The sequence below is a fragment of the Scyliorhinus canicula genome, chromosome 21 (genome assembly GCF_902713615.1).
Source record: "Scyliorhinus canicula chromosome 21, sScyCan1.1, whole genome shotgun sequence".
Classification (NCBI taxonomy): domain Eukaryota; kingdom Metazoa; phylum Chordata; class Chondrichthyes; order Carcharhiniformes; family Scyliorhinidae; genus Scyliorhinus; species Scyliorhinus canicula.
Genome location: NC_052166.1, coordinates 58,676,114 through 58,701,121, shown reverse-complemented (window position 1 = coordinate 58,701,121; position 25,008 = coordinate 58,676,114). Strand labels below are relative to the sequence as shown.

The 25,008-nt window shown below is 48.3% G+C and overlaps 1 protein-coding gene across 1 annotated transcript in view; it reads right to left on the bottom strand.

The window, feature by feature from the left end:
* Positions 1-25,008, bottom strand: part of LOC119955579 (hemicentin-1-like) — a 291,695-nt gene that overhangs the window by 264,144 nt on the left and 2,543 nt on the right. Inside the window, 10 exon segments of the mRNA XM_038781912.1 lie at positions 772-937; positions 1,911-2,070; positions 3,024-3,136; positions 4,955-5,099; positions 6,936-7,063; positions 10,346-10,441; positions 12,433-12,627; positions 12,760-12,918; positions 15,948-16,061; positions 16,892-17,019. Of these exon segments, the coding sequence (XP_038637840.1) occupies positions 772-937; positions 1,911-2,070; positions 3,024-3,136; positions 4,955-5,099; positions 6,936-7,063; positions 10,346-10,441; positions 12,433-12,627; positions 12,760-12,918; positions 15,948-16,061; positions 16,892-17,019 (1,404 nt within the window).

The window sequence follows — 25,008 nt, the reverse complement described above, 5'->3', positions numbered from 1 at the left end:
ACGGCCTTGTTATGTCACCAAATCAGGCGCGATGAGGGCCATTAAATCACACCCATAGTCATTAGAAGAGGGCACGAGAAAATTTGGGGAGTGAGGCAAGAGTGTCTTTCACACCCTCGGGAGTTTGCAAAGTGTTCTTCACTCACTTAGGAAACGCAGACACTTATTATTTCAGCAAGAACATGGGCTATTTGGGGGCAACCAGATCCCACAAACAGGAAATGAATCGATTGTCAGGTGACCTGTTTTGATGATAATGTTTACGACCCGTTTAGCTCACTTGCCTTGACAGCTAGTTTGTGATGCAGAGCGAGGCCAGCAGCGTGGGTTCAATTCCCGTACCGGCTGAGGTTATTCATTAAGGCTCCACCTTCTCAACCTTGCCCCTCGGGTTAAGGGTTGAATGTTGGCCAAGGGGCCAGGAGAACACCCCCGTTCTTAGAATAGTATCACGGAACCTTTTCTATCCACTTCAGCTCGCAGATGGGGCCTCAGTTTAAGGAGTTGTGTAAAAGGCCACATCCTGAAGTAACACTCCCTCCTTTAACCGCACTAAAGTGCAAATTTAGATTAGATTATACACTCAAATCCATATTGCGACTTGAATCTCTGACATATTGACTCAGATGCAAGACTCCTACTAACTCAACCAACACAAACATTGTAATGGAAGGCATCGTTATGCCAGTAAACCTGCTGTTCTTTGACTTTGAGTGCGGACCTTGCTGCTGTGTGAGTGAGAACTCTTCACTGACTGAACAGATAGATTACCTGGCCGACATGAGTGGCACGATGCGGCCGTCTTTCTTCCACCTGATGATGGGAGGAGGGGAGCCCTGAACCTCACAGGGTAGCGTCACCTCCATCCCAGCCGTGGCAGTGATTTTGATTGGCTCGTCCAGATTGTCTGGGTTCACTCCGTAGATCTTTGGTTTCGCTGCGGAGGGAAGAAAAGTTCAAAATCAAGACAAGCACTTAATAGCGGCATTTTCCGCAGTTATATTAAATCCATGAGGATTTCCTTTCATCCCATTCATTTTGATCTGTGGGTTTTGTGCACAAGCTGAATCAGTGTCGGAGAGATAAGGGGAACGGCCTTGAGCAGCGGCCGGAGGGAGGCAGAGGGTGATTGCTGGCGGGTTGAGGACATGGTGAGTTTGGAGAGGGGGGGGGGGAAGCGGTGTTGGATCACAGATAGAGAGGCCAATCACAGCAGGCCTGCTTGAGGGGGAGAGAGGGTGGGACCAGAGGGACGAACGGCAGACCCCCCCTGACCCACAAGCAGTGCTGGAAAGGCAGATGAAATGAAAATCGCGTATTGTCACGAGTAGGCTTAATGAAGTTGCTGTGAAAAGCCCCTAGTCGCCACATTCCGGCGCCTGTTCGGGTAGGCTGGTACGGGAATTGAACCGTGCTGCTGGCCTGCCTTGGTCTGCTTTAAAAACCAGCGATTTAGCCCAGTGTGCTTTACCAGCCTCTGGAGCCGACCTTTCATCGCCTCTTGAAGCTGATGGGCTCCCCAAGTCCTGAAAGCAGCATCCCTCAGCCATTAAAAGGCGAAGAGTAATATTTGAGGCACTGAACCTTATTTACGTATTTAAATGATTGACACCCCTCTGAGAGAGCAGGTTAGGTGCGCCCACCCCCCTGAACCCACCTCTGTTAAAAGCTGATGTGGATGCACTGGAGATGGGTTTGGGTTAGGGCTTCAGAGTTTGGAAACTTTAATCTACTATTCTGCCTTCCGCCCTCCTCCCCCGACCCCAAACCCCCACCCCCAAGACACCCCCCCCCCCCTACCCTGCAAGACCACTCCCCCTCAGCCAGTCCCTCACTGAGGGATTTATATAGTTTGACAGCTCTGGGTGTGTATATAAGTCTCATATAAGTAACATCACCATGTTCCTTACAGTGAACAAACAGCTGCATTTCTCTGCTGGCAAATCCCACTACGTTGGTCGCAGTGCAGATGTAGACTCCAGAGTCGTCTGACGACGGAGATGGGATCTGGAGGTTCCCGTTTGCATCAATGGAACGTTGTGGATCGTGTCGAGGCAAGAGTTTTCCTCCCTGGAGAGAACGTTAAAAAACAATGAATCTTTTCAGAAGAACAACGTTTCTAATGCTGATCGTCACGACTGTCCCTTCCCCACCTCTGAGCAGGAAGCGACCTCTGGCAACACACTAGCATTGGTTTCTCATTCACTGGTTTCTCATTGACAATGCAGGACGTTACCCATGATGCTCTACACTCCTGTGGTGAATCCGTTATCAGGTGGTGCTTTGTGAAGTCAGTCACATACCAGCCAGCAACACGTTGTCACATCGGCCTGCCAGGTCACGGACAGCTTCTGCACATTAAGCTTTCTGTTCCAAGGAGCCTTGTATCCAATAACTGATGTGTAGGGACCACAATCCCATCAGTTTGTCAACATTTGGACGGGTCCATAGTCACCAGGAGAACTGCCTGTCTGCTGTTCCCTGCAGTCCACTCGAATAAGACCATCGTAGGACTGGCTACTGGAGAGAGGATAGAGAAACTCCACAGGGGTGAGCAGAGGAGGGACTCTCTGTTTAATCTGCTTTCAAGACCCAGAGGAATACACCTGACCATTACTGAACACCCACCATAGTGTTCAATCATTAGTGCTCCGCATGGGGTCAGGATTACCAGTATTGAGCACTCCACTACTTTTCCTACCCAGTCTCCACACTCCCAGATCAGGGAAATCTCACACATTAGTATTAACCTTCCCAACTGCAGTGAAAGAAGTCCCAACTTCTTAAGCCTGTCTTCAAACTGAAAATGTCCCTTGGGGGGGGGGGGGGGGGGGGGGGGGGGGGGGGTGGCATTATTATGAAGCTGCACCTTTTCCATTGCTTCTATATGTCTTCCCATAATGAGACAGTAATGCATGCAGCGCAGTTTGTAGGTTCAGTCTCTTTTCCGTTTCCATAGTAACCTACGTCCGGACTCTGTGAGTTGACTATATATCAGCCAGGGCCCTGTGGCTAGGTCATACCTTGGACCAGATGATTGTTGGTTTCGGAGAACCACTGGATTCACACAACAGAGTGACAGCCATCCCCTCATCAGTGATGTAAACAATATCTCCAGATTTAATTGATGGAAGTACTAGATATTAAAAAAATTACACATCGTGAAAAAGGTCACCATACGCGGAAGCAAAGTGATAAGACTAAAAATTTATCATTTGCACAAATATTCTGCATTTTATATCTAGAGCAATCGGTCTCCCTGTGCCCTCCTTTCCTTACTGACTCCAAAATAACGCGCGCAATTCAGCGGCCGACTCGGAAGCCTCTCGCGGGATTTGCGACACTCGAAACCTCTTGCGAGATCGACTGGAATCTCGGGAGGCGTCACAATCGGGATTTCGCCCTCACTGGGCAACTAGATACACAAATCTGTCAGGTGAATCGCCTGAGCCCAAAGAGTTTACATCGCAACAGCCCTGTATCTTTTATATATTTTATATAATTATAAATTTGTCTGATGTGGAAAAGGCTGGTATCCCGCTGGTGTATGGAAGAGGCGACTTGATGGAAGCATTTAAGATCCTGAGGGGTGTTGACAGGGTGGATGTGGAGAGAAGGTTTCCTTTTGTGGGAGAATTTGGAACGAGGGGACACTATTTAAAAATAAGTGGTCACCCATTTAAAACGGAGATGAGGCAAAAACATATTCTCTCAGGGGATTGTGATCTTTGGAACTGAGAAGGCAGTTTGAATAGTTTTACGGTAGAGATAGATAGATTTTTGGTAAGAAAGGGGGTGAAAGGTTATCGGATGGTAGGCGGGATGCAGATTTGTGATTATTATCAAGTCAGGCCTGATTCTGTTACATGGCGGAGCAGGCTGAAGGGGCTGAATGGCGGAGCAGGCTGAAGGGGCTGAATGGCGGAGCAGGCTGAAGGGGCTGAATGGCGGAGCAGGCTGAAGGGGCTGAATGGCGGAGCAGGCTGAAGGGGCTGAATGGCGAAGCAGGCTGAAGGGGCTGAATGGCGGAGCAGACTGAAGGGGCTGAATGGCGGAGCAGGCTGAAGGGGCTGAATGGCGAAGCAGGCTGAAGGGGTTGAATGGCGAAGCAGGCTGAAGGGGCTGAATGGCGAAGCAGGCTGAAGGGGCTGAATGGCGGAGCAGGCTGAAGGGGCTGAATGGCGGAGCAGGCTGAAGGGGCTGAATGGCGGAGCAGGCTGAAGGGGCTGAATGGCGGAGCAGGCTGAAGGGGCTGAATGGCCAACTCTTGTTCCGCTCAACCATCCTCTGAATTTCTCTCCGTCCTTTATGGTTGAAGTAATGCAGCAATTCAGTGCTTCCCTTGTTTGAGGTTGATGTTGGTAATCATTGAAGCAGAGGAATCTGGACAGTCAATATGAAGCCCTGATGGTGTCAGTATTCTTCCTTGTCCACTGTGATTAACAGGTTCTGCTCTGACTCTCTTCAGCCATCACCAGTTACAATGGCGGCAGCGACAGAAGTCACCAGAACTCATCCAATGCCACCAGAGTCTGGCTGTGCAAGGGAGCAGCCTCGTGAATACAGGACCACTGGCCATGTAAACTAGAGCCTCCAGTTCAGCCAGGGAGCAGGATACTGAACTCCAGAGGAGGTGGTCCAGATGAAAGGCTCCATCTGTACCTCCAGGGAATTGTTTCCAGAGGTCCTCTCCAGGTTAAATATGAAATCTTGCTGTCAAAATCCTACAGTGGAGCGAGAGGCACATCAATGCACCGGTTCCGAGCTGAGAGAACCATTGTGAATGGATTCCTGTCTGCGCACAGGATGTGAAAGTTAAGTAGGAGGACAGCATATCGATCATTCCAATGGACCCCCATACCTGGCAATACCGACAGCAGTTACGCATAGGCACCACAATGAAACTAGAAACCGTTGCAAAAATAATCGCTCTGTCTCGCTCCACCCTACGCACCTTGGACGTACACTGTGATGGTCTTATTAACAGATCCCACCACGTTTCTGATGGTGCACATGTATCTCCCAGCATCACCTTGCTCTGCTCTCTCAATATGGAAACTGCCGTCACTTCGAATGGACAGGCGCCTGTCCAAACTTAGCTGCAGGGAGGGAATACAGAATCAGCTCTCTGAGAGGACAATTCGCGAAGAGATGAAGAATTATATTACTTACACACACTCAGCGCTGAGTTTGGCAGCTTTAGATTGCGACCTCTTTCCTCCATCTTAAACCCCCTTTTTAAAAATATCCCATACATGTACTGCCTCAATGCAAAAACACCCCCCCCCCCCCCCCCCCCCCCCACTCACACCAAGCAATCTGTCTTTTGTTCTCAAAGTTTCTCCATCTTATTGCCATCTCTCCCAGCTACAATTTCTCACACATTCTTCCCCTCTTCAGTTCTGATGAAGAGCCGAAAGGACTCGAAACGTTAACTCTGCCTTCTCTCCTGACAGATGCTGCCGGACCTGCTGGGTTTTTCCAGCATCCTCCGTTCTTGTTTCAGATTCCAGCATCCGCAGTATTTTGCGAATTATATTGCTCTCTTTGTCGTCTGTTTTTCTTCTGTTTGCTTTTCCAGTTCTCCCTCCCTCTGTTTTTACTTCCTCTGCCAATATGTTGACTCCTCCCGCCAGCCAGTCCTGGCATCGCATTCAACATCCGAGACTGGTTCCTAATCTGGTCGGCCAACCAGCTGCCCCCAGACGGTCTCTGAGCTGAATTTCCTGCCCCGACCCACAAGGCAACTTTCCAATGGGTCTCACTTCACATTAATCAGGAACAAGAATCAAAACTTGTTTTCCCTTCCCCTGGCCTGATCTGCCAGAGGATAATTGGAGCATTAGTTGCCCAAGTTGAGGTAACAATCGCAGTCCATTCCTTGACCGCGTTTGCTAAGGCGGTGTTTAATTTTGGGTCGGCAATTGCTTATTTTCTTAATTCATTGTTTTTGAAATTGAGTTTAAAGTTGCGCCAAACCTCGGGCGCGATTCTCCGCCCCCCACGACGGGTCGGAGAATAGCGGGAGGGCCTTCCCGACATTTTTCCCGCCCTCCCGCTATTCTCCCCCCCCGCCCCCGCCCAACTCCCGACACGAATCGCTGCCGCCGTTTTTTTACGGCCGGCAGCGATTCACAGCTGATAGATGGGCCGACGTCTCAGCCCTTTACGCTGTTTTTACGAACGGCAAACACACCTGGTCTGGCCGTTCGTAAAAACGGCGGGAACAACTCGCTTTTTATAACCATGGCACTGATTGGCACGGCAGTACCACGGCCGTGCCAAGGGTGCCATGGGCCCGCAATCGGTGGGCACCGATCGTGGGCATCGGGCCCGCTGCCCGCGCACTATTTCTCCTTCCGCTGCCCCGCAGTATCCATTCGCGGGGCGGCTGAGGGGCATCCCGGCCCGCGCATGCGCGGGTTTCGCGCAAATACGCGATGACGTCATCCGCGCATGCGCGGGTTGGAGTCTTCCAATCCGCGCATGCGCGGCTGACGTCATATGACGCGTCAGCCGGCGCTAACTCCGGCAAGCGGGCTTAACGAAATTCGTTAAGCCCGTGATGCCGGAGCCTACGGCGTCGGGCTGCTAGCCCCGACCGGGGACCAGAATCGGTTCCCGGTCGGGAAGGGGCGCGCTGGCGTCAAACCCGCCCGGGTTTGACGCCAGCCTTACGATTTCTCCCGTTTTGGGAGAATCGCGCCCCTCATCTTTCAGAAATGTGCCCTCGAGTGAGAAAAAAAATGGAAATACGCCCCTCCCACAGGTGGAAAGGCTGGACAAGGCAACTCTGAAGGACATGGGCAGCAGATACTTGGGATCACCATCATCTCCACACTTCCCTCCGAGTCACACAACAACCTGACTTGGAACTCTATGAAGGCACAAAGAGAAAGTCCCGAGATAGGAATGGTTTTGAAGAGCATACTCACTAGCTGGTTATCTTTTAGCCAGTAACGTTCTGGGAAGGGGTTACCAGCCAGGACCACACAAGGTAATGTCAGAGACCGACCCTCCAGCACATTGACAACTGGAATGCTTTCCACCACTTCAGGGGCAACTTTGGACAAGAACAGAAGGATCAAGTCGGGCGCGAACAATTTAGCGTTTTACTTCTTATTGAACAGTCTGCTTTGAACAATAACACCTAGAGTCACATCCAGACGGGAAGAAGGTTGATTTTATTCCACATTTCCTTCTACAAAGCCTCACAATGATCCCTACCATTCTAGGCTGGTTGTATCACAGCTTGGTATGGATCCTGCTCTGCCCAAGACCGCAGGAAACTACAAAAGGTCGCAAATGTAGCCCAATCCATCACGCAATCCAGCCTCCCATCCATTGACTCTATCTACAATTCCCGCTGCCTCGGAAAGGCAGCCAGCATAATTAAGGACCCCAGGGGCAGCACGGCGGCCTAGTGGTTAGCACAACCGCCTCACGGCGCTGAGGTCCCAGGTTCGATCCCAGCTCTGGGTCACTGTCCGTGTGGAGTTTGCACATTCTCCCCGTGTCTGCGTGGGTTTCGCCCCCACAACCCAAAAATGTGCAGAGTAGGTGAATTGGCCATGCTAAATTGCCCCTTAATTGGAAAAAATAATTGGGTAATCTAAATTTATAAAAATAAAAAATAAAAAATAAAAAAAATAATTAAGGACCCCACGCACCCCGGGCATACTCTCTTCCACCTTCTTCCGCCAGGAATAAGATGCCAAAGTTTGAGGTCACATACCAACCGACTCAAGAACAGCTTCTTCCCTGCTACCTCGTATTAAGTTGATCTTTTCTCTACACCTTGCTATACCTGTAACATTATATTCTGCAGTCTCTCCTTCCTTCCCTATGTACGGTATGCATTGTTTGTACAGCATGCAAGAAGCAATACTTTTCACAGTATACTGATACATGTGACAATAATAAATCAAATCAAATCAAAAGGGCATCGTTTCATACTACTAAAAATGGCTTATTGAGATAACCTGAACAAAAAGGGCATTGTTGTTTTGGAAGACGATCAGCAACTATTTTATTTTAATAAAAATCTCGGTATTTACTCAAAGGAGGAATATGGATACAAAGACAACTGCGTGGCTGAGCATTGCAACATGGAGATTCGAGCGTGCCTTGTGAATCAAACAGCAGTCTAAATGTTTGGTTTGAGAGAAATGCATGTGGAAGTGTAAAATGACTCAATGGTAGAAAAAGGAACCAGGATTGGCTTTGTTGTCAGACCCATTTTGTCCAAGCTATCTCCAAAATATGCCGCAGCCCCATCAGAATTCTGCTGTCGTTCAGACAATCAGATTTTTCCAATTGCCAGGACAAATGGAAAAGCCAGAACGGGTTAGAACAGGTTTACAACAGGCAGAAACCTCCTCCTCCTCATCCAGCACAAAATCTGGTCTTTCTTTCCTGAGCATGTGGAATAAACATACCACGAGAGGTGAAGGATAACAGCTAGGACACTCTGTAATGATAACCCCAGGCCAGACATGGCACACTCAAGTGCATAGAATCCTTAGAGTGGAGAAGGAGGCCATTCAGCCCATCGGGTCTGCTCTAACCCTCCGACAGAGGACCCTATCTAGGCCCACTGCCCGCCCTATCCCCATAGCCCCACCTAACCTGCACAAATTTGGACACTAAGGGGCAATTTAGCATGGCCAATCATCTAATCTGCACAATTTTGGACACTAAGGGGCAATTTAGCATGGCCAATCACCTAACCTGTACATCTTTGGACTGTGGGAGGAAACCGGAGCACCCGGAGGAAGCCCACGCACACACGGGGAGAATGTACAAATTCCACACAGACAGTCGCCCAAGGCTGGAATTGAACCCGGGTCCCTGACGCTGTGAGGCAGCAGTGCTAACCACTGTGCCACCATGCCGCAGAGCGGAGCTCCACTCGTATTGCTCTGACTACACCCCTTCAGACTCTAAACTCTGCCGTCACCACTTAGTTTGAACATTATGTGGAGTTTTCGCCAACCAGTCAATAGAAAGATGCAAGAATCATGGGAAAGGAGCAATACGAGTTCACTGGGCCTTCACCAGGCACTAGGGGCTGAATTCTCCGCTGTCCGGATTCTCCGTTTTGACAGCAGCCTGGGGGTTTCCCGATGGCGTGGGGCTGCCCCATAATGGGAAACCTCATTGACCAACCAGCAAAACGGAGAATCCCGGCGGCGCTCCGTACCAGAAATCAGGCGCGATAGGACGGAGAAACCAGCCCCAGGAGCTTTCAGTCAGAAAGAAAGACTCAAAATGTTCAGGGTTTCCTGGGAGAGGCCTTTCAAATCGCGTGAAGATGAATAGCGAAAACTCTTTTCCACTGGTCAGTGGGGTGGGAATAATGAGACATAAATTTAAGGCAATCCCTGAAGTAATGAAAAGTGATGGTGTGGAAAAACCCTTCCAAGAGAAGTTGGTTCAGATGTGGAAATCCCCATCAGAAAAAAAACCTCCTTAACGGAATTAGACAGGGGCAGCACGGTGGCACAGTGGGTTAGCCCTGCTGCCTCACGGCGCCGAGGTCCCAGGTTCGATCCCGGCTCTGGGTCACTGTCCGTGTGGAGTTTGCACATTCTCCCCGTGTTTGCGTGGGTTTCGCCCCCACAACCCAAAGATGTGGAAGCTTTGGAACGGGTGCAGAGGAGATTTACCAGGATGTTGCCTGGTATGGAGGGAAAATCTTATGAGGAAAGGCTGATGGACTTGAGGTTGTTTTCGTTAGAGAGAAGAAGGTTAAGAGGTGACTTAATAGAGGCATACAAAATTATCAGAGGGTTAGATAGGGTGGACAGCGAGAGCCTTCTCCCGCGGATGGAGGTGGCTAGTACGAGGGGACATAGCCTTAAATTGAGGGGTAATAGATATAGGACAGAGGTCAGAGGTGGGTTTTTTACGCAAAGAGTGGTGAGGCCGTGGAATGCCCTACCTGCAACAGTAGTGAACTCGCCAACATTGAGGGCATTTAAAAGTTTATTGGATAAGCATATGGATGATAAGGGCATAGTGTAGGTTAGATGGCCTTTAGATTTTTTCCATGTCGGTGCAACATCGAGGGCCGAAGGGCCTGTACTGCGCTGTATCGTTCTATGTTCTATGTTCTATGTGCAGGGTAGGTGGCTTGGCCACGCTAAATTGCCCCTTAATTGGAAAAAAATAATTGGGTACTCTAAATTAAAAAAAAACAGAATTAGACAATTGTTTGAAAAAGAGAAACGTTAAAAAGGAATAGGGAACAGACAGAGTTGGATTGGGTCACTCATGAGAGGAAAAGGCACATTGGGACAGCCCTAATGCGTCTGTTTCTGGATGGTACGATTCTGTGACTCACCAAGGCCAGTAACGGTCAGTGTTACCTCTGCACGGATTACTCCAAACTGGTTCTGCGCCTCGCACACATACCTGGCTTCATCATCCAACCACACACCTGGAAAAAGGTAAAGACGAGATGTAAGCCAGTAACATCTGGGGAAAGGGAAGCGGGGAGAAGTGGGCTGACTCATGCCAAGTCAATGCTTTAATCTTTAGCTATTAGTGCGTGGAATTAAACAAAATTGTGTCTCTCTGCACCGTGGCATTAAATTGTCTGGCCTTATTTTAATGAGAATAGGATTGAATCAACATTCCAGTTATGTGAATTAGTTTTTTAAAATTTGTTTTTTGTCCACGGTGTGTTCTAGGGAACGGGACTATTTAAGAAGACATTGTATATAAATTTACAGATTCTGGGGTTCAATACAAGCTGCACTGTACTGCAGGGATAAAAATCTGTTGGATTTAAAGGTCCTACATGAGGTGAGGTTGGGTGGTTGCAGTTCACTTTCTTCATTTCACTCCCTCTCCCACTGTTGGCATGGGAATATGGAAATTCAATTTCCATTGTGAAATGAGTGTGGGAGAGCAGCCCTGTGAAATACCTCCACTGTAGCAACAGTGGGCGCTTGGCGGCAATATTGCTGGAATGTTTGTAAATTAAGGATCTCTGGGAACTGTTGCTTGAAAAAGGCATTTAATTGTGAATCTAAGTTTAAATCTTTTGGGAAATGTTGGAAGGTTAATTTTGGACATGCAGACCACCATGTGGACATTCCCTAGCACTCATTGGCCAATCTTTCAGCTCTGGGCACACAGCTCCACAACCTTGCGGATACCTTGGGAGAGCTGACGGCTAAGGGAGTAAACCCTAATGAAAAATCTGGAGTGGACTGATCAATAAAGGTGACATCTTTTTTGGCAACAAAGCCGGTGCCAAACGTGGTGCTTTGCAATACTTCGGACTGAACCGTGGAGGGCGAGAGGGAGCCCCTTGCATTTCCACAGCTTGGGATCTCCATAAATCATTCCCAACCTTGCTGTCTGGAGTAGACACTCCAGTTTCACTGCAGACTATCATTTTCTTTGTTTTTCCTTTATTCTTTAATAAACATTTACTTCATTATAAAATCATCACAAGTAATTGGGGACATCTTTTCCTCATTTCAGAACCTCTCCTCATAATATACAAATTGCAACGGTCGTTGTGGCAGCTGTTTCAAATTTCCCCTTTGGGCAGTGGGCAGCTCAGCATTTACCATCAGCTGTGCCATCACAATGACCTGTCACACTCCACCTGGTTCAGTAGTGCTTGGAGTTCAGACAGTCTGTTCAACAAGTGGCTGGAACCCATGCACCAGGCAAACAGACAAAGGTAAGAGAAAGAAAGAAGATTCAATTCTCCCTGGGCAAACTGGAATGTCAGGACCATGTGCATGGTAATGACGGACAGACTCCAGCTGGTCCATAATATGCACAAGACAAGGAATTAATAGGCTGAACGTTGACGTTGCATCCATACAAGATAGATAGAATAGAACAGTACAGCACAGAACAGGCCCTTCGGCCCTCGATGTTGTGCCGAGCAATGATCACCCTACTTAAACCCACGTATCCACCCTATACCCGTAACCCAACAATCCCCCCATTAACCTTACACTACGGGCAATTTAGCATGGCCAATCCACCTAACCCGCACATCTTTGGACTGTGGGAGGAAACCGGAGCACCCGGAGGAAACCCACGCACACACGGGGAGGACGTGCAGACTCCACACAGACAGTGACCCAGCCGGGAATCGAACCTGGGACCCTGGAGCTGTGAAGCATTGATGCTAACCACCATGCTACCGTGAGGCCCCAAGAGACCAGGCTAGTTGAGAGTGGGTGACTAAAAGACAAATATTACATGTTTTGTTTTTGTGCAAGTGTTTATTGATTGGTGTGGCTGTTTTACTTGCACACTCATTGAACGATGGTAGATGTTTATCATGGAAATAGGTGGACATGTGAGTACTTGCAGGTAAAATACCATCACCGTAGCCATACCAGTAGCTGGTCTGCATTTTCTATTAGACAATGCTATTGTGGACCTCCCTCAACTTACTCTCTATGAACAAGCTGCCCGTCTTCAGTTGGCTCATGAAACTCATTGAATCAGCTTTGGCAAAGATGTGCTGTCCGTCTGTTCGTTGCCAGGTGACCTGGGGAGCTGGGTCCCCGACCGCACTGCAAGGCAACGTCACGTTCTGGCCAATAGTCACGGAGACATTAGAGGGGGTCTCGGAGAACCGAGGAGCAGCTGGGAAAAAGGAGGAAGGCATACGTCAGAGGCAGCTCTTCAAGCTCGGAGACATCTTGAATTCGCGGTGACACGAGGCCAACAGAGAACCGGTTTGTGATGAGTTTTCAAAATGTGCAGATCGTAACTTACAACCAACATCTAACATAACCGTGGCAGAGGAGGTGCCCGCCTCATTATTCGCCACACAGGTATACTCGCCAGCATCCATCTCCTGCACCTCCTTAATCTCCAGCGTACCATCAACTGGGTCAACCTCTGCAAATGGGACCAGGGTCAACTCGAGATCACCTGCTCAGAAATACAAGTCAGTGTCATTATTGTACACAAATATAGTTTTATATAAAATAAACACTTCTGAGCAGAATACTGTTGCAAATATTTAGATTCGCGGGTTGGATCTTAACCCTCCCAGAACCTGACACTACAAGCCGGGAATGACTCTCGCTCTGCTCCGTAACCCTTCCACCAATGGGAACTGTTTCTCCCTGTTGACTGCTCCATACATTGCTGCTCCAGAATTCCATACTACCGTGATGACATGAGTAACACTGTACTCCAGATTAGCCTGGAATAACATTGTACTCCAGGTCGGAGTAACACTTTATTCCTGGATTGACTCTGAGTAATACAGCACACCCAAATTGACCCCGAGCAACACTGTACTCATGGATTGACCCAGAGTAATGCAGCGTTCCTGGATTGACCAAGTAATACTGTACTCCGTATTGAGCCAGAATAATACTGTAACTAGGATTGACCCAGAGTAATACTGTATTCCCAGATTGTCCCTAAGTAATACTGTACACCCAGATTGACCTAGAGTAATGCAGTATTGATGGATTGACCGAGTAGTACTGTACTCCCAACTGACTCTAAATAATACTGCACACCCAGCTTGAGACTGAGTAATACTGTACTCCCAGATTGACCCTGAGTAATACTGTACTCCCAGATTGATCCTGAGTAATACTGTACTCCCAGATTTACCCCGAGTAATACTGTACTCCCAGATTTACCCCGAGTAATACTGTACTCCCAGATTGACCCTGAGTAATACTGTACTCCCAGATTGATCCTGAGTAATTCTGTACTCCCAGATTGACCCTGAATGATACTGTACTCCCAGATTGATCCTGAGTAATACTGTACTCCCAGATTGACCCTGAGTAATACTGTACTCCCAGATTGATCCTGAGTAATACTGTACTCCCAGATTGATCCTGAGTAATACTGTACTCCCAGATTGACCCTGAGTAATACTGTACTCCCAGATTGATCCTGAGTAATACTGTACTCCCAGATTTACCCCGAGTAATACTGTACTCCCAGATTGATCATGAGTAATACTGTACTCCCAGATTTACCCCGGGGAATACTGTACTCCCAGATTGATCCTGAGTAATACTGTGCCCTAGGATATATCCTGAGTAAAAGACTATTCCAGATTGATCCTGAGTAATATTGTGCTCCGGGATTGACCCTGAATAAGTCTACTCCAGATTGATCTTTGAGTAATTCTGCACATCCAGATTAACCTTGCGCAATACTGTATTCCCGAATTTACCCTGATCAACTCCAAATTGATCTTGAGTAATACTCTACTCCGGATTGACCCTAAGTAATACTATAATCCCGTATTGACTTCAAGTAATACTGTTCTCTCAGATTGACCTGAGTAATACTGTACTCCCATATTGACCCGAAGTAATACTGTTCTCTTAGATTGACCCTGAGTAATAATGCACACACAGATTGACATGAGTAATACTGTACTCCCAAATTTACCCTGAGTAATACTGTATCCCAGATTGATCCTGAGTAATGCTGTACTCCCAAATTGACCAATACTGTACTCCCATATTGATGCTGAATAATACTGTACTCCCAGATTAATCCTCAGTAATACTGAACTCCCAGATTGATCCTGAGTAATACTGTACTCCCACATTGATCCTGAGTAATACTGTACTCCCAGATTAATCCTGAGTAATACTGAACTCCCAGATTGATCCTGAGTAATACTGTACTCCCAGATTGATCCTGAGTAATAATGAACTCCCAGATTGATCCTGAGTAATACTGTACTCCCAGATTGATCCTGAGTAATACTGTACTCCCAGATTAATCCTGAGTAATACTGAACTCCCAGATTGATCCTCAGTAATACTGTACTCCCAGATTGATCCTGAGTAATACTGTACTCCCAGATTGATCCTGAGTAATACTGAACTTCCAGATTGATCCTGAGTAATACTGAATTCCCAGATTGATCCTGAGCAATACTGTACTCCCAAATTGATCCTGAGTAATACTGTACTCCCAGATTGATCCTGTGTAATACTGCACACCCAGATTGATCCTGAGTAATACTGTACTCTCAGATTGATCCTGAGTAATACTGTAATCTCAGATTGATCCTGAGTAATACTGTACTCTCAGATTGATCCTGAGTAATACTGTAATCTCAGATTGATCCTGAGTAATACTGTACTCTCAGATTGATCCTGAGTAATACTGTAATCTCAGATTGATCCTGAGTAATACTGTACTCCCAGATTGATCCTGAGTAGGATTGCACACCCAGATTGATCCTGAGTAAGATTGCACACCCAGATTGATCATGAGTAATACTGTACTCCCAGATTGATCCTGAGTAAGATTGTACACCCAGATTGATCCTGAGTAATACTGTACTGCCGGATTGATCCTGAGTAAGATTGCACACCCAGATTGATCCTGAGTAAGATTGCACGCCCAGATTGATCTTGAGTAACACTATACTTCCGACGGCCCTTATTAATTCTGTATTGATCCCATGGTAGCACAAGTGGCTAGCACTGTGGCTTCACAGTGTCAAGGTCCCAGGTTCGATTCGCCGCTGGGTCACTGTCTGTGCGGAGTCTGCACATCCTCCTCGTGTGTGCGTGGGTTTCCTCCGGGTGCTCCGGTTTCCTCCCACAGTCCAAAGACGTGCAGGGTAGGTGGATTGGCCCTGATAAATTGCCCTTAGTGACCAAAAAGGGGTTATTGGGTTACGGGGATAGGGTGGAAGTGAGGGCTTAAGTGGGTCAGTGCAGACTCGATGGGCCGAATGGCCTCCTTCTGCACTGTATGTTCTATGAACCTGAGTAACATCAATATTCAGCTGACTTGCGTAACCTTAGTAATTCTCAGATATTGAGAGTTAGTTGCCAGACACAGCTTACATGGTGCTGCATGTTCACCTTTCTATTGACACAGATACCGTGCTACTGATTCTGTTGCCAATCTAACCACAGCAATGGGTTTAATAGTTTCACCGATAGAATTGCCAATACCTTTGTACCATTTGACCTCAGGCTGCGGGACCCCTGCAGTTCGACATTCCAGCAGTGCCCCCTCCGTGACCACAGCGAGTACCACCGGATTGGGAACGCTGATCACTGGGATCTCTGCAGACAAACAAGAGACAATCTGGTCAGAATGGGCCCTAGTTCACAAAGACCTTGATCTGACGTACCTCTGCACAGTATTGAAATTGTTCTGCATTCCACCCCATTAATTATTACGAAAATTGTAAGTGAAGAAAACATATATAAACAAATAAATATCTGAGGAACATGAGAAATAGGAGCAGGGGGAAGCCATTTGAACCTGGTCTGCCAGTCATTAAGATCATGGCTGATCTGATCGGGGTCTTAACACTTGCTCTTCCCTCCCACCCCCCTACCCATTCTCCATCTCCCCCAATCCCCCACCAGCCCCCCACCCCCACCCATTCTCCATCTCCCCCAATCCCCCACCCGCCCCCCACCCCCACCCATTCTCCATCTCCCCCAATCCCCTACTCGCACCCCCCCCCCCACCCTCACCCGTTTCCCATCTCCTATTCCCCCACCCCCCACTCGCCCCCCCATCCCCCACCTGGGGAAGAGACCTTTAACGGCCATCGACCCTCTGAGATACAATTCCTGCTCATCTCCCTCAAAAATGGGAGTGCCCTTATTTTGAAACTGTGGCCCCTTCGTTCTAGAATCCCCCACAACGGGAAACACCCTCTCTGCATCTACCCTGCCAAGCCCCCCCTCAGAGCCCTCTGTGCTTCATGTATCTCCAAAGTGACTTTGGTCCAAATCTGGATTACAGCGGCTTAGAATCAGAGCAAGAACAAGCAGCCAGACCACCCCCCCTCCCCCCACCATACCCCCTCCTCTTTCTCCGTCTGAAGGTGGATCTGACAGTAGCTGTTACCCCAGCTGCACACCGCATTTGCTCCCCTTACCCGTATACTTCAACTTCACTTCCTTCCGATCTGCTCCAACTGAGTTTGACGCAAGGCAGGCGTAACTCCCAGCATCCTCTGGGACAGAGTGCCTTATTAGTAAAGTACCAAACTCGTCGATGGTGAATCTGAGAGAAGAAAATGGACAGAACCCAAAGTGAATCCCCCTGGCCAGACACGGGAGGTGTTCACAATGTCTTTAAGCATGAATATGTGTCGAATACCTCAGGGGAAACGCAGCATAGACACCGAGTCTTGCATAATACCCACAGGAAAATAACTGTCAATGATATGAACAGACAAATACTCAGTCTGCTTGTGTAAATGGATTTTAAAATAAGGTTGGTCTCTCCAACAAAATGGCAAACAGTATTCAGCCCAGTAACCCCGACAGTAATTCCGAGGTTTGAATTCCTAAGTTCAAGGACATGTCCAATGGCCCTTTGCAAATCCTCGGGAATCTATGCCACCACACAGTAGGGCAGCACGGTAGCATGGTGGTTAGCAGAAATGCTTCACAGCTCCAGGGTCCCAGGTTCGATTCCCGGCTGGGTCACTGTCTGTGCGGAGTCTGCACGTCCTCCCCGTGTCTGCGTGGGTTTCCTCCGAGTGCTCAGGTTTCCTCCCACAGTCCAAAGATCTGTGGGTTAGGTGGATTGGCCATGCTAAATTGCCTGTAGTGTCCTAATAGTAAGGTTAAGGGGGGGGGGGGTTTGTTGGGTTACGGGTATAGGGTGGATACGTTGACTTGAGTAGGGTTATCATTGCTCGGCACAACATCGAGGGCCGAAGGGCCTGTTCTGTGCTGTACTGTTCTATGTTCTATGTCACACGAATGGATAGAACATAGAACATAGCACAGAACAGGCCCTTCGGCCCTCGATGTTGTGCCGAGCAATGATCACCCTACTCAAACCCACATATCCACCCTATACCCGTAACCCAACCACCCCCCCCCCCTTAACCTTACCTTTTTTAGGACACTACGGGCAATTTAGCATGGCCAATCCACCTAACCCGCACATCTTTGGACTGTGGGAGGAAACCAGAGCACCCAGAGGAAACCCACGCACACATGGGGAGGACGTGCAGACTCCGCACAGATCGTGTTGTGTTCTGGGTTAATTTGGTGTCTCATTGATCAGATCTTGTGACATGTATGTTTAAACATGAACTAATTATTGCTAATCCTTAACCATGTATATATCCCAGTTGCTGCCTTGCATGGTGCTGTTCCCCTTGCAGGTTCCTTCTCAGTTGCTCTCCAAATCTATTGGCTGTGACTCTATGCATCATACCGCGGACAGTACTAACCTCCAGTCCCACGTTATCCCTTGCTCTGCCTTTACATTACACTGGAAAGCAAGCACATACAGCAGATCCCACTGAAAGCTCATGCTCTGTGAAGCCAGAACTTATCAGTCACCTGAGCTTAGAAGATGTATTGCGCATGGGAGAAAATGCAAATTATACGTCCACCGACCCAAAAGATTACATCATCAAAAGGAAATTAAGCCTCTGTCTCCTTGAGGCATCTTTCAAGTGATCATTCCCATTGAGTCAGCTCGTGGATTTGAAGTACGAACAGTACATCTAATTCCACTCGGATACTACAGGCTGGACAAACAGCAACTTCCACAGATAACTTACCCGCAAGTCAGCCCATGCGAAAATCAGTAAGCTCTGTCCGCACTTACATGCCAGGCAGGTGAGGAATGGCTGTCCCATCAAACCTGACCAGACCATCATGCCCAACACTTCTTATCAACACCCCCCCCCCCCCCCCCCCCCCCAGCCTTTCAATCCCATCACACACATCCCCCATTCACGCTTCCTTGTTCATTTTTATCATAGCCTTACTGTGGTCACTGTCACCTTCTTATTTCTTCTCTGGCTTTCTTCAAGCTCCCCTCAATCCACATTTCGATATTGTCCACCCGTTCCGATTCTCATTTTTCCCTCTTCTCTTTTTATCCTCAATTTCTTCTTCATATTGTTACCAGGACGAGGCTGACGGGTCTTCCCTTCCAATGTCTATTTTTGACCACCTCCCTCTCGCTAACTGTACTTGACAACCCTCCTGAACTCCCTCTTCATCGAACCCACACATTTGTCTTTCTGTTCATGCAGCTGATTCTCACCTTCCCCCACCATTCCCCACATTTCAAAAGCTCTTCTCCTCTCACTCTCTGTCTTCAGAGTCCAACTCCCACATCCAGGAAGAGTAAGGCTCCACACCAGCGACTGGACTAGACTTTTTTTTAAATTTTGTGCCGATGTTTTTAGATTTCCAGCAGCTACTTTTGTCGCTGGTCGCAGCCCATCAAACCTGAACTCCAGCCGCCCCATTGGCCAGTCATGCCCAGGCAAAGAGGAGAGAAAATATAAAATATCCAACGGCAATGGTTGGGGCGGGGGGGGGGGGGGGGGGGGGGGGGGGGGGGGGGGGGAAACTTTGGCAAATTCTTCCCAAGACTTCCCCCTCAGGGAATTGAAACCAGTCCAGTAGATCACATCATTCGCTGGGCTGCCATAACGTGAGGTGTCGAGGGGTAGCTACGCAGTGTTAAACAGTGCATTCCCGTCTCTCTCCTTCAGGCCGAGGGATCTGTAACGTGCGTTCTGCCATTTCCTCTGACTGCAGCACACAGTGAGGCAATCACCAAACCTTGGGAATAAATCTGGACATGCTTTAAACCAACTTGCATTGACCCTCAATCCCAACCCTCCGCAGACCTGCACGGCAAGATTAGATTAATTTTCAGTTTGACTTAATATATTTTAGAGAGCTCCAGTTAAAAAAATAAGGTGTTACAACTAATAAGTTAATAAAACGAGAGGCCTTATTAAAGTGCTTGACCTAATATTACGAACCCAGTCGACTGAGTCAGTGCCAAGAGTAGTAGCTGGTTATAATTCTTCTTGAGTTTGAACACATCCACGTTATTCTTGCAGTAGAAGTAATTATTCCTGGATATTATCCGTGCCAGAAACTCTGGGCAAGGGTGCAATTTTATTAAGAACAGCACACCAGCAAGGCTTTTCCTCAGGATCCCAGACAACTTCCCTTCATCGCTGCGACTTTTCATTGATAATTTTCCTTTCGCAAATTGGACATCTTTAGATTGTCAACATGAATGGTTGTCATCGTAAATCACTTATTGTTATTGGCCAACCTTTCTTTGTTCAAGTTTCCGGTTGCCTGTCTACACATTAGTTCATACCATGAGCTTGACAAGAGCAACCTTCTTTTTTCAAACAGCTCACTGGCTTCTCTTCATCCGTCCACTGATTTCTCCCCATGACGTAGGAGCAGAACCTCAGTTACTACCAAATACTGAGCACACACACAGACATGTTATGTGCAGAGGTGATGCTGTGCCTACCCTCACAACCTCATAGTGTCAGCGCAGAAGGAGGCCATTCGGCCCATCGAGTCTGCACCAGTCCTTGTAAAGAGCATCCTACCTAAGCTCACACCTCCACCCGTAACCCAGTAACCCCACCTAACGTTTTTTGGACACTAAGAGCAACTTAGCATGGCCAATCCACCTAACCTGCACATCTTTGGACTGTGGGTGGAAACTGGGGTACCCGGAGGAAACCCACGCAGAGCAGGGGAGAACACGCAGCCTTGGCACAGCCAGTGACCCAAGCCGGCAATCGATCCTGGGACCCTGGAGCTGTGAAACAACAGTGCTAACCAGTAAGCTTCCATGCCGCCAGCCTGTGCCATCACGTCAACTCATTTTAAACCCAAGGCTAAATTAAAACTTGCTGGCCGACCCGTGCTAACCACTTCGAAGCTGCACCCTAACAGGTGCACGCACTCCCAGGTTTCCCTGCTCCTGCACCGCCTCGTTTTGCACCTCTTGCGTAGGAAGCAAAGATACCGGAGCAAGAGTAGGCCGTACATCCCCTCAAACCTGCTCTGCCATTCAAGAAGATCACGACTGACCTTCCAGTCCGTCTTCCCGGACTAACCCAATTCCCCTGATCTCCGAGTGCCCAAAGATGTGTCAGTCGACATCTTAGAAATCCTCTGGGGCAGAGAATTCCAAGGATTCACAAACCCGAGCGAAAAAGATTCTCCTCGTAACAGTGCTATATCCCCCCTTATCCTGAGACTGTGCAACCTAGTTCTAGACTCTCCAGACAGTGGGGGTCAGCCTCTCAGCATCTACACTTTTAAGCCCTCTGAGAATTTCCTATGTTTCTCTGATCCTCATGAACTCCAGATAGCACAGACCCATTCTACTCAATCTCCCCTGACAACCAGCCCTCTCAGCCCAGGACGCAATCTGATGAAGAGCCGTCACAGCACCTCCAAGGCAAGTAAATTCTCCCTCCGCTGGAGAGGCCAAAACGATGCACAGTTCACATTTAGTTCATAATGTCTCTCCTCGTTCTGACTGTCAAATTCTATCACTTCACACTTCTTTGTGTTAACTTTCAGCTGCCATGTGTTGGCCATGTGTGTAGTAACGATTGAGGAGAAGCAGCCTCTGGAAAGGAGCCACATTACTAACCCTCAGAACCAATCTGCCAAAAGTATCGCCAGATGCTGCAATTAAATTTCGTAATGCTTAGTAAATGTGTGAAGTCTTGCACTTGCTACCAAATGAACCTGATTTAGAGATGGCTGGAAGTGAGCTTTCAACAAGTGAAATGACCTATGACCTGTCGGCTGAGCGGATGGGTTTTAATGGTGCGGCAGCCAATCCCAGCAAGGCATTCGACGGAGTCTGTCACCTTCAACAAGAGAAAATAGGCCATGGCAAAACAAAACTGAGGCTCAGGCCAGTCTCATTTCAAACCGACTCTAAAATGGTACCCCCGAGACAGCTGAGCAGTCTTAGGCCGCAGGATGGTCAATGGCCTGGGGCACTGGTAGGGGAGGGCTGGGGACAGCAAGATGGAGGTGGGGAGAGGGGATGAAAGGGTCAGGTGAGGCAGCAGTGTTTCTGTGAGGAGCACAGGATTGTTCCTGATCCTCACGGACCTTCAGGATTTCCAACGAAAGGCAGCCTAAGGTAACCGGTTCTGACCGGAATGATAACAGGGGACCGATGTTATTTCCAACTCGTTCATGAGACATGGGTGGGGAACAGAATTATTGTCCATCGACTCTTGCTCCTGGAGAGGTGACAATGAACCGCACTCCAAGTGCCGCAGATAGAGGTGTACAAAGTCAATTCCAGGAAACGAATCCAGTGACAATGAAGGAACCTGCGATACAGTTCCAAGCCAGGATGGTGAGCGGCTTTGAGGGAAACTTGTAAGTAATGATGTTCCATACGTCTGCTGCCCTTGTTCGTCTTTTTTTAATATATAAATTTAGAGTACCCAATTCATTTTTTCCAATTAAGGGGCAATTCATTTAGCGTGGCCAATCCACCTACCCTGCACCTCTTTGGGTTGTGGAGGCAAACCCCACGGAAACACGGGAAGAATGTGCAAACTCGACCCAGACAGTGACCCAGAGCCAGGATCGAACCTGGCACCTCGGCACCGTGAGGCATCAGGTCTAACCAACTGCGCCACCGTGCTGCCTGCCCTTGTTCTGCTAGGTGGTCGGGGTCACGGGTTTGGAAGATCTTGCTGAAGGAGCCTTGGCGAGTTGTGGTAGTGCATCTTCTGATGGAGTTCGCTGCTGCCTCTGTCAGTCAGTGATGGAGGGATTGAATGTTTAAGGTGGTGAATGGGGCGCTGATCAAGCGGGGCTGCTTTGTCCTGGATGTCTAGCTTCTTAAGTGTTGTTGGAGCTGCGCTCATCCAGGCAAGTGTGGGAGTATTCCATCCCACTCCTGACTTGAGACAAAATGTCAATAAATGTCAAGGGGAGATGGGGAGAACCTCTCTTGTTGGACATGGTCATTGCCTGTATGTCATAGGACCTCAATTTTCATACTGAAAGTGGTTTATCACCAGAAACAGGGAGGCAGTTTGGCTACCATGGAAGTGGCAGCCAGGTTACTGGGCAGGATGTTGCACGTTAAGGGTATTAGGGTTGTGGGGATAGTACAGGAGAGTGAGGTTAAGACCGAAGATCAACCACAATATTATTGAATGGCAGAGTTGGGGCTGTGTGGCTAACTCCTGATCCAATTACTAAGTTTATCAACCCCATTTTAAAGATGGTGAACATCGGCTGACCACTGATTTTGGGCAGGTTCAAGTTGACTCTGTAGATTGCAGCAGGCACTCAATCATTCCTTTGTCTCGGCTGTCCTCCAGCCTGAAGCACATGAAGTGAATAACTCCGTAACTTGCTCGGTCCACAGAATAGCCTTGGGCACCACAATCACCTACGCAATGTAAGTAATACTCCAGCCTCACCGTGTATATTGTTTAACGCAAGTGAAACTGCAAAAAGGCCTCAGGGACTCTACGTATCAAAATATCAAATGGTATCTCCAATGAGGTTGCAAAACGCAGCAAGCCAAAACCAACATCGCAAGCTTTCAGCGAATGACCTTGCATTTATGAGGAACTTTATCGCATCTTTGGGACATTCCTTACACTTCACAACCAACAAATTATTTTTTGAAGTACACTCAAGATTCTGGATTAGGTAAGCACAGCAAACTATACACAATAAGGTTCACGACCAGTAAAGGGCCAATTAATTGTTGAATTCAAGTTCGAAAATACTTCACGAGCAAAGCGCACAAACGTAAGACGTGGATTCCTGCGTGCCAGTTTATGGGGAATGGCTATGTGAGGGAACTATTTCTCCGCAGCAAGTATCCGGGGTCTGCACTGTCCGAGCGTCTGGTCGAGGCAGATTCTATTGTAACTTTCAACTTTACGGGCAGCACGGTAGCATGGTGGTTAGCATAAATGCTTCACAGCTCCAGGGTCCCAGGTTCGATTCCCGGCTGGGTCACTGTCTGTGTGGAGTCTGCACATCCTCCCCGTGTGTGCGTGGGTTTCCTCCGGGTGCTCCGGTTTCCTCCCACAGTCCAAAGATGTGCGGGTTAGGTGGATTGGCCATGCTACATTGCCCGTAGTGTCCTAAAAAGTAAGGTTAAGGGGGGGTTGTTGGGTTACGGGTATAGGGTGGATACGTGGGTTTGAGTAGGGTGATCATTGCTCGGCACAACATCGAGGGCCGAAGGGCCTGTTCTGTGCTGTACTGTTCTATGTTCTAAAAGGGAATTGAATAATTAGAAGATGGAACATACAGTGCAGAAGGAGGCCATTCGGCCCATCGAGTCTGCACCGGACCACTTAAGCCCTCACTTCCACCCTATCCCCGTAACCCAATAACCTTTTTTAGTCACTAAGGGCAATTTATCATGGCCAATCCACCTAACCTGCACGTTTTTGGACTGTGGGAGGAAACCGGAGCACCCGGAAGAAACCCACACAGACGCGGGGAGAACGTGCAGACTCCACACAGACAGTGACCCGAGCTGGGAATCAAACCTGGGACCCTGGCACTGGGAATACACAGTGAGTCAGATACACAGTGAGATACACTGCAGAGTTACATTGGTGGGGAGGTGGTGGGGATGGGGGTGGTGTAAGGAGGGAGGTAAAGGAGGGGACTAATTAAGTTGCCCGTGCAGAGAGTCGGCATGGGCAAGATGAATCGAATGGCCTCCTTCTGTACTGTAACCATTCTATGATGATACGATATGTCTTAAATTGGAAGCGAAGATCGCCCAACTGGGCACAATTATCAAACAGCTTGCGCAAAACTATTCATTAGACGAACGCTCAGCAATCTAAGCAGAATGGAATTATGAAACACTGGCCATCAACCCCAATTTCTCTGGCTCTGAATGAAATGCTGAACCCCAAACTGAGTATTCGCTGACTATTAACTTTGTTACTCAGACAGAGAGTGGTTACAATGCGGACGTTGCTCCCACATGGAGTGGTTGAGGCCGCCCGCATGGATGCATTCAAAGGGAATGCTGGATGAGGACACGAGGGAGAAAGGAGAAGGATCTGTTTTTAGGGGAAGGTGGGAGGAGGTCCGTATGGAGCATATGCTCTGGTGTAGGGCAGGTGAGCTGAATGGATGAAAACACTAAGCAATGGTGTCCAACTATGGAAGAGTATTGAGTGCAGTCTCACACAATTGTTACCAGGCTGGAGGCCATTCG